Genomic DNA, 15,768 nt, shown 5'->3' on the forward strand with positions numbered 1-15,768 from the left:
TATCTAAACTTCAAAGGTGGGGGATGGGGGGAGTGTTTAAGATGACAACAATACTACTTTATTTCTCACACTGGAAAGCATTTTCATTACTACTAAAGCAGTACACCAATAAGCCTTGCAATCATTAGTGAGGATTTTGAAATCAACACAAGTCCAATTATAAAGCATCAGAAACAAAGTGCTTACACAGTTCAAGCACATGTAACAAAGCTTCATTTAGCACTTGCATTAGTGGAGTAGTTAAACATAAAATACACCAAATTTCCCTGCCTGATACCCTTTCACTCACAGGAAAACTAATGTCAGAGAATATCAGGATAATGCAAGTACAATTTAAGACAGGTCAGACAGAAGCTTTATTAACTATGATCAGAGTGAGAGAGCATTCAGGCAGCATTTCCCCCTCTGCGCCCATGTTCTCTGACAAGTGGTTGCAGAGACCTCACTTATATACTCTTTCAAAGAAAGTAAAGAGGTGAGGAAAATCATTCTAATGTTAACAAAGCCAGGTGTGCATTCTTGGGAAGAATGGACTCCAGAAAAACATTTATATGTTAATAAGGCCAAGTACCCATGCCTGGGAGGGATGGACTCCTTAAGTAGCTTGTTAACTGCCACAATTCACCCTATGGAGAGATGGCTCTTGGTAGAGCCTCTAGGAGTGGCACATCCAGTATTATCTTAGCTCAGAAGCAAGGGTTGGAAACAATCACAGACTGCTAGCTTTTAGACGAAAAGAATTTTCCTTTTGTTAGGATAAACTTCTTAGCCAGACCTCTCAAATCTTAAATATTAATAATTTTCCACCACACTAATATGACGTCCGAGTAAAATGGCAGTACCATACCAGAGCTGCCTAAAACTGCTTTTTCTCCCATTCATTATAAAAAACATCTAAAATAATGCTTTTAAATACTAGCCAAGATAATTACAGATATTAAAAATATCAAGCAAACGCAGTTTTTATACCTCAGGAAACTGGTTTTACATTTGAAGACTATACTCTAAACAGTATTCTTACCCTCGAAATTGCATCAATAACTTGTACATATTCCTATCTGTATAACAGAAGCACGTGAAAGACTATTTCCCTAATAGGTGCTTACACTAAAGTCCAGAGATAGCACAAAAAGGCAGTACAGAATAGAATAGACTATTTTTTCAGTTGGAAGGGACCTACAACGATCATCTAGTCCAACTGCCTGACCAATTCAGGGCAGACCAAAACTTAAAGCATCTTATTAAGGGCACTGTCCAAATGCCTTTTAAACAGTGACAGGCTTGGGGCATCGACCACCTCTCTAGGAAGCCTGTTCCAGTGTTTGACCACCCTCTCGGTAAAGAAATGCTTCCTAGTGTCAAGTCTGAACCTCCCTCTGTAGTCAATCAGGAGCTGGTGGAAGGCTGGGACTTACATAAAGTTGATAAGGGGGATTCAGACTCCTTCAAATTAAGAAGGTTGCTATAATGCATTGTTAAGCACATCAGAAGGGAAACAGTGAAATCACAAAGGGAACTTGAAAAGCAGACCAGCTAGCAAAGGAAGCAGCATTACAGAAATCGAAATTTGAAGAAGCTTTAATTCCAGTACCCCATTTGGAATTATTGCCCCCACAATATACTGAGAAGGAAAATCAATTGGCAGGGCAATTAGATTGTTCCAAAAACGATCAGGGTTGGTGGGTGACACCACTGAAGCAATTATTAATTTCTGAAAAGATGATGGAAATTCTACTCAAGAAACTGCACCAAGAAACACACTCGGGAGCAGATGCATTAGTACTAATTGCCAAAAGACACGTCATTGGGCCAAGAATGCAAAGCCTAGGGGATATAATAGTCAAAAAGTGTGCTATCTGTTGCGCCAATAACCCCAAAATTGCAAAGGAAATCATGGGAGGAGTTGTAAAACAAGGAATAACTCCCAGGGAATACTGGCAAATAGATTTTACGGAATTGCCAAGGTGTAATCTGTATAAATGTTTATTGGTAATGGTAGACACCTTTCCTGGTTGGCCTGAAGCATTCCCTTGTCACACTAACAAGGCTAGGGAAGTGATTAAAATTTTATTGAAAGAAATTATTCCCAGATATGGTGTTCCAGAAGGTATATCCTCCGATAACGGACCCCACTTTATTGCAGAAACAGCGCAGGGAGTTTCTAGATTTCTAGACATTAAATGGGATTTGCATACCCCTTGGAGGCCACAGTCCAGCGGCAAAGTAGAAAGAATGAATCAAACTCTAAAAAGGCAGATTTCTGAAGTGTGTCAGGGAACTCAAATGAAATGGGTAGATATTCTACCCATGGCATTAATGAGAGTACGAATTACACCCAGAGCTAGGGAAGGTGTGAGTCCATTTGAGATCCTGTATGGGAAACCATATCCAACCAATCATTTAACCACAAAGGGAGACCAAATGCATATAAAGGGACAGGCTGTAATTAAAGAGTATTTGATCTCTCTCTCGCAGAATTTATCCTCCCTGCATAGGTACCTAAACCAGAAAACTCCCATTCCCTTGGACACTCCAGTACACCCATTCCAGCCAGGAGACACGGTCGGTCTACGTACAAACCTGGAAAGATGAGCCCTTGAAAGAAAAGTGGAAAGGACCTTATACAGTGCTATTAAAAACTTATACAGCAGTAAAAGTGAATGGGATTGACTCCTGGATTCATCATACTAGAGTAAAGAAGGCACCAGACCAGGACAAGCGGACCTCCATGCCAACAGGAGAACTGAAACTCCAACTAACCAGGGACTGTCGATGAATTGTATCAAGGTTTTCCTTTTAGAAAACCACTATTGAAATTAATCCTAGGACACTCTCGGAAAGTGTTATTAATTTAGCATGGTTTCAATGAAAATTGTATCTCTGACATTGATTAACCTAGCCTTTACTTTTTGTAACAGAAATCTAGTCTTAAAACTTGTCCAATCCTTTGGAAGAATCCATAATGTCAGCAGTGTAATGGCCTGTTCACCATTACCTAAATCTGCAGCCGATCCCCTCGAGCGGGGAATTTTAACTTTAGATTTAAACTGAAGCTTTCTTCAGTCTCCAAATTACCTCCTTTCAGAGTCAAATGTGGTTGTACAATCTAACAGGACAAGTAGAACTATTAGCGAATGCAACCAGAGCAGGATTACAGGATTTAAAACACTCAAAGGAAACTTCAAAGATGACATTGCAGAACAGGCTAACCTTAGATTTAATATTACTACATGAAGACGGGGTATGTGGGTACCTAAATCTGAAAAACAAAGGTCGTTGCATCCATATCCCCAATATAACTGAACATTTAGACCAACAAATAGATGAAATAAAACAAGTGGCAAAATCAAGTAGAGATATTCAGGCCTCTAAACAAAATATTACAAAGTTTTGGATTCTCCCTAACTGGATGGTTGGCAAGTTTACTTCAAATGATAATTATAATTGTACTCATCATGATAATTAATCTGTATTGTTGTTAGTTGTGCCTTAAAGTGTGTTAGATGACCAATTGTATAAGTTACTGCTCGAAATTATATAATATTAATGAGACATATGAGGACTATGAAGAAAAGTCTCATAGTCTCAAAGGGGGGAACTGTAGTGTAACAGGAGCTGGTGGAAGGCTGGTACTTAGGTAAGTTGATAAGGGGGATTTAGACTGGAACACAGAATGTCTAATCAAAAATTACTGTCCTCAGGAGTAAAGCACATCCTGGAGAAATATGCAAGCTAATTAAGATGTTTTTGGACAATCTGAAACTGCTAGCAGAAGTGTGATAAGAAGCACCCTTACATGAACTATCCTCATTATAATACTAAAAATCACACCCCTTAAGCTGGAGACCCCTTACCTTTGACCATGCACAGACTATAAAAGTAGCACTGTAGCTTTAAGTTGAAATAAGATAAATGTAGACCAATAGAAAACTGCTTTGTGTAATTACTTATGCATATGCATAACTGGACTGTATAAATACTGTATCTGTGTGACCGAACTTTGTGCTAGCCTTGTGGAATGACCACCTAGCACCCATTTCCGTGCAGACATGAAATAAAATACCTCTGCCCTGGGTGTATATTGGCATCTCACACACCAGGTAATCGACCTCACACTTGTGGGATAACACCCTGACGCAGCTTTGAAGCATTCCCATGTGTCCTGTCACAGGATACCAGAGAGAAGAGATCAGCACCTCCCTCTCCATTTCCCCTCTTCAGGAAGCTGTAGAGAGCAATGAGGTCACCCCTCAGTCTCCCTTTCTCCAAACTAGACAAACCCAGAGTCCTCAGCCGCTCCTCATAGGACATGCCTTCCAGCCCTTCCACCAGCTTTGTTGCCCTCCTCTGGACGCATTCAAGTACCTTAACATCCTTCTTAAATTGTGGGGCCAAGAACTGCACACAATACTCGAGGTGAGGCCGCACCAATACTAAATACAGCTGGAAATCACCTCTTTTGAGCCTGCTGTCAACCAGCACCCCCACATCCCTTGCTGCAGGGCTGCTCTCCAGCCACTCCTCTCCCAATTTATACTTGTGCCTGGCATTACTCCGTCTTAGCGTTGTCTCACAGAGTTCGTTACCCGGTGTACAACACCCAATATGCACACAGAGCTGAGATATCAGTTTATTTCAAGTTTTGCGTAAGACCAGGTGCTAGGTGGTAGCTTCACAAAGCTAGCACACCACTCGCTCATACAGGTACAGTATTTATATACAGTCTAGTTATACATATGCATAAGTAATTACACAAAGCAGTTTTCTAGTGGTCTACATGTCTCTTATTTCAACTTAAAGCTACAGTACTACTTTTATAGTCTATGCATGGTCAAAGGTAAGGGGTCTCTGCTTGGGCCGGGGTCTCCAGCTCAAGGGGTGTGACTTTCAGTATTATAATGAGGATAGTTCATGTGAGGGCACTTCTTATCACACTTCTACTAGTAGTTTAAGATGTTTTGAGAACAACCTGAATGAGCTTACACATTTCTCCAACCTGTGCTTCTCTCCCACAGACAATAATTTATTAGATGTTCCACATTACAGTCTGAATCCCCCTTATCAACTTTACCTAAGTCCCAGCCTTGCACCAGGTCTAGTATACTTCCCACATCTAAAAATTTAGATCAGACCGACCTTCCATGTATACCTGTAAAACACTGCATCTGATTGACTACACATCCTGGTTTCAGCTAAGATAGAGTTAATTTTCTTTATAGTGGCTGGTATGGGGCTATGTTTCGGATTTGTGCTGAAAACAGTGTTGATAATACAGGGATGTTTTAGTTGTTGCTGCACTAGTCAAGGACTTTTCAGCTTCCCATGCTCTGCCAGGTGCAGAAAAAGCTGGGAGGGGACACAGCCAGGATAGTTGATCCAAACTGACCAAAGGGCTATTCCATACCATATGACGTCATGCTCAGTATATAAACCTGGGGAAGAAGAAGGAAGGGGGGGATATTCGGAGTGATGGCCTTTGTCTTCCCAAGTAACCATTACGCATGATGGAGCCCTGCTTTCCTGGAGATGGCTGAACACCTGCCTGCCCATGGGAAGGAGTGAATGAATTCCTTGCTTTGCTTTGCTTGCATGCATGGCTTTTGCTTTCCCTATTAAACTGTTTTTATCTCAACCCACGAGTTTTCTTACTTTTACTCTTCCGATTCTCCCCCCCAGCCCACCAGGGGGGAGTGAGCGAGGGGCTGTGTGGTGCTTACTTGCCAGCTGGTGTTAAACCACGACACTACAATAGATGCAGAATCCAGCATTTCAACTTGTTAAATTTCATCCCATTAATCATAGCTCAATGCTCCAGTCTATGTTCCAACACATTGTGGTTTAGCTTCAGTTGGCAACTAAGCACCACACAGCCGCTCGCTCACTCTCCCCCCCCAGTGGGATGGGGGAGAGAATCAGAAGAGCAAGAGTAAGAAAACTTGTGGGTTAAGATAAGAACAGTTTAATAAGTGGGAAAAAGAAAAAAATATAATAATAATAAATTGTAATGAAAAGAAAAACAATGAGAGAGGGAGGAACAAAACCCAGGGAAAAAAGTGATGCAACCACTCACCACCTGCCAATCGACGCCCAGCCAGTCCCCAAGCAGCAATCACTACCCCCTGGGCAACTCCCCCAGTTTATATACTGGGCATGACATCATATGGTATGGAATAGTCATATGGTATGAAATAGCCCTTTGGTCATTTGGGGTCAGCTGTCCCGGCTGTGCTCCCTCCCAGCTTCTTGTGCACCTGGTAGAGCATGGGAAGCTGAAAAGTCCTTGACTAGTGTAAACACCCTTTAGCAACAGCCAAAACATCAGTGTGTTATCACTATTATTCTCATACTAAAATCCAAAACACAGCACTATACCAGCTACTAGGAGGAAAATTAACTCTAGCCCAGCCAAAACCAGGACACAACATTAGTAATCAGACAAGTAATTAGATGCACACCATGCAAGCACCATGTATTGGTGGTAAAAACATGGCGAACCACCACTGCCAACAGTTATATTTACAGGAATAGTTACAAACCAAAAAGGACCTCCATTACTTTCACCTCTTATTTGTGAAATATTGTCTGACCCATGGGAAGATAAGTGTTTGCATGTGAAGCAGTCTTTGAATGGTTGCAAGCACTATTCCTTTAAGTGGTATAGCTCATTAGAAGAAATTCACAATAGAAATGCTGTTCTGTTTTTATTTTCCCTACAGGAATTTGAAGATTAATTGGAATACTAGAGTTCTGATGCTTTAGGATATCTTTAGTCCGGTGTATTTAGTTTTTTTTCCCCCAAGATTAAAGGAAGAAATAAACTCACAACACAACATAAACCTTATCTTACTAAGGCAACAAATCAGCTGCGCAGAGGACTTTTCTTTCTCAATTTAAAATTCCAAACAGCTTGTACAGTTTCTTTACAGAGATATTTATTTGTTAGTGTATGATGTTGTAAGTATTACTATGTCTTAATGACTTAAGACATTTGAGAGCAAATAAAAATATTTTAATATATTAGTTTTTAACATATGTTAAAAACTATGTTGCTGATCATCCCCTTTATCAGAGAATGACAAACATAACAAGCAAAACAGCAACTTTGCTTACACAAATTATCCTGAAAACCTCTAATACCACCTAAATGGCATGTGATAGACATGTAACTAGCATTAGTCAAGTGCCCAATTCAAAGAAAGACATTTAAAAACTTCCCAACAATGTCAAGGGCAATACGTTCACACAAATCTTTCAAGTGAAAAATTAGTGTATCAAGTGTTTCGGGGTCAAGCATGGTTTGTAATAATGTGAATTCAAAGATGTTAACAGTAATTAGAGAACAATAATGGAGAGTTATCAGATTCTGTATAGCATGAATGTAATTGAATGGATTTAAGTTCATACCCTTTACCTCCTTCTGACTATGGAACGACAAGTACTACTAACTAGCACATTCCATGAAATTCCATGTTTTAGACATGATTCAAAATAAACTCTGTACAACTAAGTTGCCATGAATATAAAACCAGAAGTTAATACTGAACAACAGCAACAAACCCCCCCCCACACACACACAGTGATTGGATTTGTTTTATGCTTCTTCATAATAAGCAGCAAAGAGTCAAACTTTGATAGATCTGAGGAAGGAGAAAATATTTATGGCTCAATCTCTTATGACCACAAAATTAAATATTTTCCATAATAAAAAGTCAACACAAACTCCTAACTACCAGTCAAGAACAAAAGAATTAAGCATTTAATTGTCAGTTGGCCTGTGTTTTTTTGAGCCTTAATTAATTCTGCCTAATGTATCCTTAAAATAGACTGTTAAATTCAATAGCAAAACTAGGAGCCATGTTTCTGAATGCTTCTACCTTACTCTCACAGAGAAAAAGGGTAAGACAACACAGAAATAAAATAAACATTCTTTGAGGGTGTGGACTCTAAGGGGGCATACACACATTTCAACTGGGGGAGGTAGGAGGAGAGAATAGGAAGAAGGATGGGAGAAAGCTACTAGCAATGTTAAATTGTTATCATATCAGATGGTACTCTCCATTCAGTCCATCAAAATTAGATGGACTCTTCAAAACACACTGCAGCTTCTTATTTCTCAGAATATCCCCTGTCTTTATGACAGGCAGCAAAAGCTGGACATTTAAAAATTATATTTCAGAATCTGCTGTGGAAACACCATATAATCACATGAGAATTATTCTTGATCTGATGGCTCTTTCAGAATTATTTTGAGGGACCTAAAAATTCCACAGACATGCTTATTCACACCTAATATTGTCCGATGTCAACTTTAAGAGCTTGGGAAACCAGACCAGGAGAAGAGTGGTAAAATGAATTCCCGACTCTGCCAAAAGATTTCATTGCATTTTTAAGTAAGTCACATCTGGGAGTGGGATCTCTTCTTAATTCACAAGGACAGTACTAGTAACAGCTAGGAAAGACTGTAAAGGACCATGTCTTACACTACTACAGCATAAAACAAGTGATCAGTAGACTCAAAAAGACAAAATATAAATGTAAACACAACAAGGGTAATCACAATTTATCTTACAGACAATTATATTAGATTATGTTAATGAAAAAAAAATATATCAGGATTCACCTATACTGGGGAGAACCATGCACTAATTAGAAGCACAGGCACAATGCCAAGCACAAAGCAGCTGGCTGATCTACTGAAACTATATCCTGGAAAGCTGCTCTATATTTTAACAAAATCATTGAGGCTGCAGACACACACTCTACTGTTGTGAAAAAATAAGAAACAGGTTTGGCTTCCCTTTGTTTCTCCATCTTCAGTGTTATCCTTTATTTCTCAAGATGGAACTATTAAGTCTGTTTCCCAGTAGAGGCAGACTTCAAAAACCTGGATATTTTAGTCAAATGTATTTTTCTCCTCTTTTAAACCTACTTTACAGCAAATAAAAGCCTTTCCTTTGAAGGCAGGCAGACAGGACAGAGGAAAACTAGCTTTTTCAAAGAAGTTACCACATCTAAGTCTTTACTACTGATTTGGATTTCTAATTCCAGCTCCTTGTCACTTGACCTAGTTGTGCTTTTGATATCTTTTTCTCTCCCAGTTTTTTTTTTAATTATGTTAATAAAATACAATGAACTCACTATACAATGAACTCACTATAATTTTAATTTATATCACATTGCAAGGTCTTTCTTTCAGCCTTCAAAAATCTTAATTTTATAAACTCTGATGAAATCAATTACTGCTTTTGCTGTTCTTTTCAAAGAATTTGACCACTATCTGTGAAACTATGATGATAAACAAGGGTTCTGTCTTTCCTGCTCAGTAGTTGTATGTTTTAAAAAAAAAAACAAAACAAACAACAACCCAACACACACACACAAAAACATTATAGAGTTGGTTATACAGTCTCCCAATAATGGATACCTGATATACTCTTTCCTAATATACATCTATAATTAGAAAACATACAGCAGATAACAAAAACCAAAAACTTATGTGGCGATGGAGGTTTTTGGTTTGTTGTTTTGTTTTTTTTTTTTCTTTTCCAAAAAGCAATAAAGGCCAACTACCCACAGCCCATGAAATATGACCAGCAGAAGCAGCAACAACAGCAAGGTCAGAATATATATTCAAGAATATATATCCAGATGTTGGAAGCTGGCAACACCCAAGCCTAGACAACAAATAACTATGTCAAGAGTTGAGACTGACCAAACGTATACGACTTGGAGACGTGTATCAAAAAGACAGTGATACTACATTAATCAGACATGAGGATAAATTAAGGACTCCTCAGTTAAGATTAAACAAACTTCATACAGAAAAAAGACCTAAATATTAACTGTTGTGTAGGGATATTAAAAAGAAAAAATGGCATCTAAAGAAATCTGAGTGTCAACTATAATGATTTTGCATGGTGCAAAATATAGTATAAAATATAACAACAATGGAAAGTATGACCATCTAAAACAAGTATTTTTAAATTTTTTTAATTAAGAGGAAAAAGTGACATTTTCTACTCAAAAAGTAAAATTACCTATTTTTATTCACAAAAATCACCCTCTACATTAAGGTCACACTGTGATACCTCAAATCTGCTGTAATGTTATTGTTCATTGTATGTAACAATTAGATTGTTAGACAAAATTCTTCTAAAAGTTACCTTTAAAAACCTAATGTCTAAATTTTTTTGAACTCTCACAGTACCCAGCTAATGCTTAGAAGTCAACCACAGTGATATTAAGTACCAGGTCAAAGCCTACTTTCTCTTCTTTTCTATTACAAATAAAATTCTCCTTCCACAAATACTCTGGTAGCATCAAGAAGAAGGATGACTCATATCAGTTGGCTGAAAAGTCATTGAAGCAAATGTCTAAAACTCTGCACTGGGTTTCTTCTTTAAAACTATCTATTAAAAATATTTTCAGGAACTATCTTTGAAATCGCTAGATGTTTCAAATGAGTGACAGCAAGCTAACATTAATGCAAGCTAGTGACAAGTAAAAATGTCTTTTAAACTCTGGTTTTGAAACCAAAAGGTTACAAAGAAATCTTCCAATATCAGTTGCTTCACTTCTGAATGAAATGGGCAAGTATTTAAAAGCACCATAATGGACTATCACTTGGGTATTAAAAAAAATAATTGAGCTTTCCCAATTTTATATCAAACTGATTTGGTTTCATGAGATTTTTTGGAAAGCACCAATAAACGATGGTCAGGGTTAGATGATGTGCTGCACCATTTGTCTACAAAGTTTTTCACCGTGCAGGTCACTAGTGAGTTTTGCAGTACAAAATAGGAAGGGCATCATTTCCCCCTGCCAAAGAACATGAAGTAATTCCAGAAGAGAAAAAACAACTACAAAGAAAGCTACATTACTCAGCTAAGTTCAACTAAAAAGCAAATAATTAAACAGGAATGAATGAACAGCATTCACTTTCAACGTTGTGGTGGGTTGACCCTGGCTGGACACCAGGTGCCCATCAAAGCCGCTCTATCACACCCCTCCTCAGCTGGACAGGGGAGAGAAAAATATGATGAAAGGCTTGTGGGTTGAGCTAAGGACAGGGAGATCACTCACCAATTACTGTCACGGGCAAGACAGACTCGACTTGGGGAAATTAACTTAATTTCTTGCCAATCAAATCAGAGTAGGATAATGAGAAATAAAACCAAATCTTAAAACACCCCCCCCCCCCCCCCCCTTCTTCCCAGGCTCAAGTTTACTCCCGAATTCTCTACCTCCTCCCCCCGCAGTGGCACAGGGGGACGGGTATGGGGGTTGCGGTCAGTTCATGACACGTTGTCTCTGCCGCTCCTTCCTCCTCAGGGGGAGGACTCCTCACACCCTTCCCCTGCTCCAGCATGGGGTCCCTCCCATGGGAGACAGTCCTCCACGAATTTCTCCAACGTGAATCCTTCCCACGGGCTGCAGTCCTTCACAAACTGTTCCAGCGTGGGTCCCCCACGGGGTCACAACTCCTGACAGGAGCCTGCACCAGCACGGGCTCTCAGCTTCCTTCAGGGCACATCCACCTGCTCTGGAGTGGGGTCCTCCACGGGCTTCAGGTGCATATCTGCTCCACCGTGGACCTCCATGGGCTGCAGGGGGACAGCCTGCCTCACCATGGTCTTCACCAAGGGCCGCAGGGGAATCTCTGCTCTGGCGCCTGGAGCGCCTCCTCCCCCTCCTTCTTCCCTGACCTTGGTGTCTGCAGAGTTGTTTCTCTCTCACATATTCTCACTCCTCTCTCTACGCTACTATTGTTCCGCGCAGGGTTCCCCCCCTCCTTCTTAAATATGTTATCACAGAGGCACTACCACCGTCGCCGATTGGCTCAGCCTTAGCCAGTGGCGGATTGGTCTTGTAGCTGGCTGGCACTGGCTCTCTCGGACATGGGGGGAGCTTCTGGCATCTTCTCACAGAAGCCACCCCTGTAGCCCCCCTGCTACCAAAACCTTGCCACGTAAACCCAATACAAACGTTTTTATCCACAAAATGCTGGACTGTAGAATTCTTAACTTGCAATTGATAATTTCTAGTCTGTCCTGCACACTAGTCCAAACAGAATGTACAGCTAAAGCAGTCTGGCTTAGTTTATACAAGACCAAATACCAGCATACAGACAATTCTTGACTGGTAACTTGATTTTTTTGTTGTGTCATTGCTGATAATTCTTACTACAGAGTCCACAAGATTTACTGAGATTCATTAGTCTATTGAGCTGCAAAACTTCGAATTAGCCTAACCAGTCATAAAAGGCTAAGTGGTTACTCATATTTTGAGTTTCTTCAAATAAAGAATTCTTTAAAATACTTTGACTAATTATTTCAATTTACAAAACACACAATGTAGCAATAATCTCTGTGTACATTTATAAAAACCTTTCCAAAATGCTTCTGAGATGTGCTTTCACAATTACTATCTGATCAATTTCTATAAAATCATTAAAAATTTTACAGCAAGTTATAAATATATGGTGAATATGTTACTGTTTATTTTCCAGCACTTCTGAGATGAGCAAAAGATAAATTTTCCCCTTAAAGTGTAAGTCTATGGTATGAAATATCCCTTTGGTCATTTGGGGTAAGGTGTCCCAGCTGTGTCCCCTCCCAACTTCTTGTGCACCCCCAGCCTACTTGCTGCAGGGGGACAGCATGAGAAAGAGAAGACCTTGACACTGTGTAAGCACTGCTCAGCAATAACTAAAACATCAGCGTGTTATCAACACTGTTTTCAGCACAAATCCAAAACATAGCATCATGCAAGCTACTATGAAGAAAGTTAACTCCATGCCAGCCAAAACCTGTACAACTTCTTATATGTAAGTCTGTACAGCTTAATTAAATTTATGTATATCCTTTCAATTCCACAGTTTCTATAATTAAAGCAATAATTCTTATCTAAGAAAAAAAAACACAAAGAAACCCCCACAACCACAAACAAACAATAACAGCTTCATAAAGCCATGAGTACATAAGAAAATCTATAAAATAAGGACACTTTTTTACCCACTGACAAACAGCAAACAAAACCCCCAAATTCAGTAACACCTCACCTGCATCAGCTCTGGACCGCTGACCTGGCGATTTTCCAAATGGGGTCTTCATTCATCTGTGTTTAAGTGAGCAGCAAAGCTGCTAGACTAGGGTGAAAATCCGGTTCTTCCCAACTCCCAAAATATCTTCTTACTCTCGTAATACAACAGCTACTTATTAATCCACCATCCAATCACCAATTTGTTCTTCCTCAAATATAGGAGAAGCACTTTCAATTATATCACTCTGAAAAACAAACCAGAAAGTATAGTCTGATTTGAGACCTGGTTAAAATAAAAATTGAAGTGAAACAAAATATTTTTTATTTCATGCTCAATGAGAACTCTCTTCATATTCTGGACGCATTCAGTAAACAGAGGGCAGGTAGGCAAGAAGACAGCCAAATATTAAGGCTCGTACTTTTCCTCATATTCTCAATGCAAGTTGTGTATCAGATCAAAGTCATCCACAGACAGATACACATAGAAAAACCTCATTAAAAAAAGAAAAACTGAAAAAAAAAAAAGACAACTTTGCTTAGTATAGGAAAGAGTGACTACTACTTTAAAAACCCTGCCTGAAAGCAGAAGAAACTGCACTACCTTCACCAGAGGTAAAGCACAAACCAACTACTTCAATTTGTTAGAAAACAAACCAAAATGCTTCACACCCACATAGCAGAATTCCTTCTCTACAGATACATTAAAAAACCCTGTAGAAATCTTAAAACTTAAAAGGTAAAACCCCACAGATTCTATTGCAACACTCAAACTACCAATTGTTAAGTCATTAGTTTATAGAAGATCTGCAAAAGTCATTGGTGATTTGCTACACCTAAATTCAGATTCCTGAAACATTTAGTAATCACATTCCTCTAGATTAGGGAGATATGGGAGGACAATGCTTTAAAGTCTTTTCCAAGATTTAAGTTACAAACACTTGTTATCACCTAAAATTTTGAAGAATTACAGATCAACTATTTCAGACTAATGTTTCTGGACAGCAAACATTTCTCCTAATTAATCCATTCATTTCAATGCTGCACATGGCTAAAACAACAGGTTAGGTCAGCTCATCCTTTTAGCCTGGTTTCCTTAAGAAATGTGATTGCTGTAATCATGTTCTCTGTAATCTGTCAGTCATCAGTGGCCTTCTCCCTTTCACTTTTTTTTCTTCCCAACAGCGGCTTTGGAACCCGCTGTTAATTTTGACAAAAGGGTAAAAAACAGAGGAATGCCCCTAACTAGTGACCCAGCTGCGAGAAAAGGTGTACCTTATGTTCATGCCTTACCGAACAACTGAATATACAAGGATATGCCTTGAGGTATAGTACAAGTGCTATGCTGAAACATGCATTTATATCTACTAACACTTTGCCAATTCTTCCAAGAATCACATCCACTAACTCCTAGGAATATCAGATCAATGCAGAGGAATATTCCTAGGAATAAAGAGCAATAGAGATGCAAACAAAATTAAATATAGTTTCTGGTGTTTCTAGTTTAAGCAAGTATTTGGCAATTTGTAGTTTTTTGAAAGATCTGTGCTATATTTGGAAGAACTAACTTTTTAGACATTCAGTCAGGAAGCAATAAGAATTTGTGAAATTAAACAAATATCCATTTCAAGGAACTTATCAGTTTTTCCATATTTCATCTCTTCCTGAAATCTACCCATTATATACACAGTAATGCTGAACAGTACCAGAGGAACAATATTCAAGGTTTAAAACACATTTGAAGAAACAATAGGAAGCAATTAGCTTGCCTAACTATTTTACTAGAACACAAGAAAATTTTTTATACCAAAGACATCAAAAATGTTTCACTATAGTTTAAAATACACTTCCATATTCAGTCTCACAAGGACTGTGCACACATGCAAGAGAAATTAACTTTTTTTCCTCCAGATGAGATGAGAGATTATGGTTTAGAGAGAATCAACTGTAATCTAGCATTATACTTTTATACTAAACAAACAACAAAAAACCCCCAACCACACACACATGAAGAACATCAGCACTTAATTAAAATACCCTTTTCCAGTAAGCTGTTGACTTGTCATCCAGGAAGTTGCAAATATTTCATAATATCTGTATGTATTACATGTGGGGATTTTTTCCGATTTCCAATCCATAGTTGCCAGAGTCCAATGCTCTCTGACCAGGCTCTTTATATATTCCATGGATGGTGGGCATGATGTTTAATATCAAATTTACTTTTTTGAAGACAGTTGATGTTACACGGGATTTCTGATTTAGCAGAGCGATCCAGCAATATAACCAAATCACAGTACAAGTGTAAGTTACACTTAGCAAAATATTGCAATATACACAGTTCAGTCACAATACCAATGTGATCCCCATTACTGGTCTCTATACTATGCTCAACATCACAATGCTAGGCGTCCCCAGTCACCAGGAAGGAATACACGGGTTGAAGCCAGCTCGAGCCCGTTGCTCTCTTAGTAATTCTTTTGTTAGTTGTCTAGTTTTTATACTCTATGTTGGACTGAGCCACCTATTCACTCCCCCCATGCTGCTCTGGCTAACTCAGGGAGACATTCACACTCTTTTAATGAAATCTGGGAGAAACATTTATACTACCAGTTGATCCACTCAACTGTCATCTAAAAGTCAGCTTTCTTTGCAACAGCTGTGGTCAGTCACACCCTGCATTATTCTCTGAGCTTCATGGTCACATCGCCCTTGCCCATCTCTACTGAGCCT

General features: G+C 39.0%; 1 protein-coding gene across 7 annotated transcripts in view; it reads right to left on the minus strand.

The window, feature by feature from the left end:
* Positions 1 to 15,768, minus strand: part of LOC140650482 (spindlin-Z) — a 104,118-nt gene that overhangs the window by 24,679 nt on the left and 63,671 nt on the right. For 6 of the 7 annotated variants that reach the window (XM_072858774.1, XM_072858776.1, XM_072858775.1 and 3 more), the window contains one exon: positions 13,061 to 13,286. The exons of the other annotated variant lie outside the window; for it this stretch is intronic. In XM_072858774.1, the coding sequence (XP_072714875.1) occupies positions 13,061 to 13,112 (52 nt within the window). In that variant the 5' untranslated portion in view covers positions 13,113 to 13,286. The remainder of the gene's footprint in view (positions 1 to 13,060; positions 13,287 to 15,768) is intronic. 7 annotated transcript variants of the gene reach the window in all.

Source organism: Ciconia boyciana, chromosome 4 (genome assembly GCF_034638445.1).
Source record: "Ciconia boyciana chromosome 4, ASM3463844v1, whole genome shotgun sequence".
NCBI lineage: Eukaryota > Metazoa > Chordata > Aves > Ciconiiformes > Ciconiidae > Ciconia > Ciconia boyciana.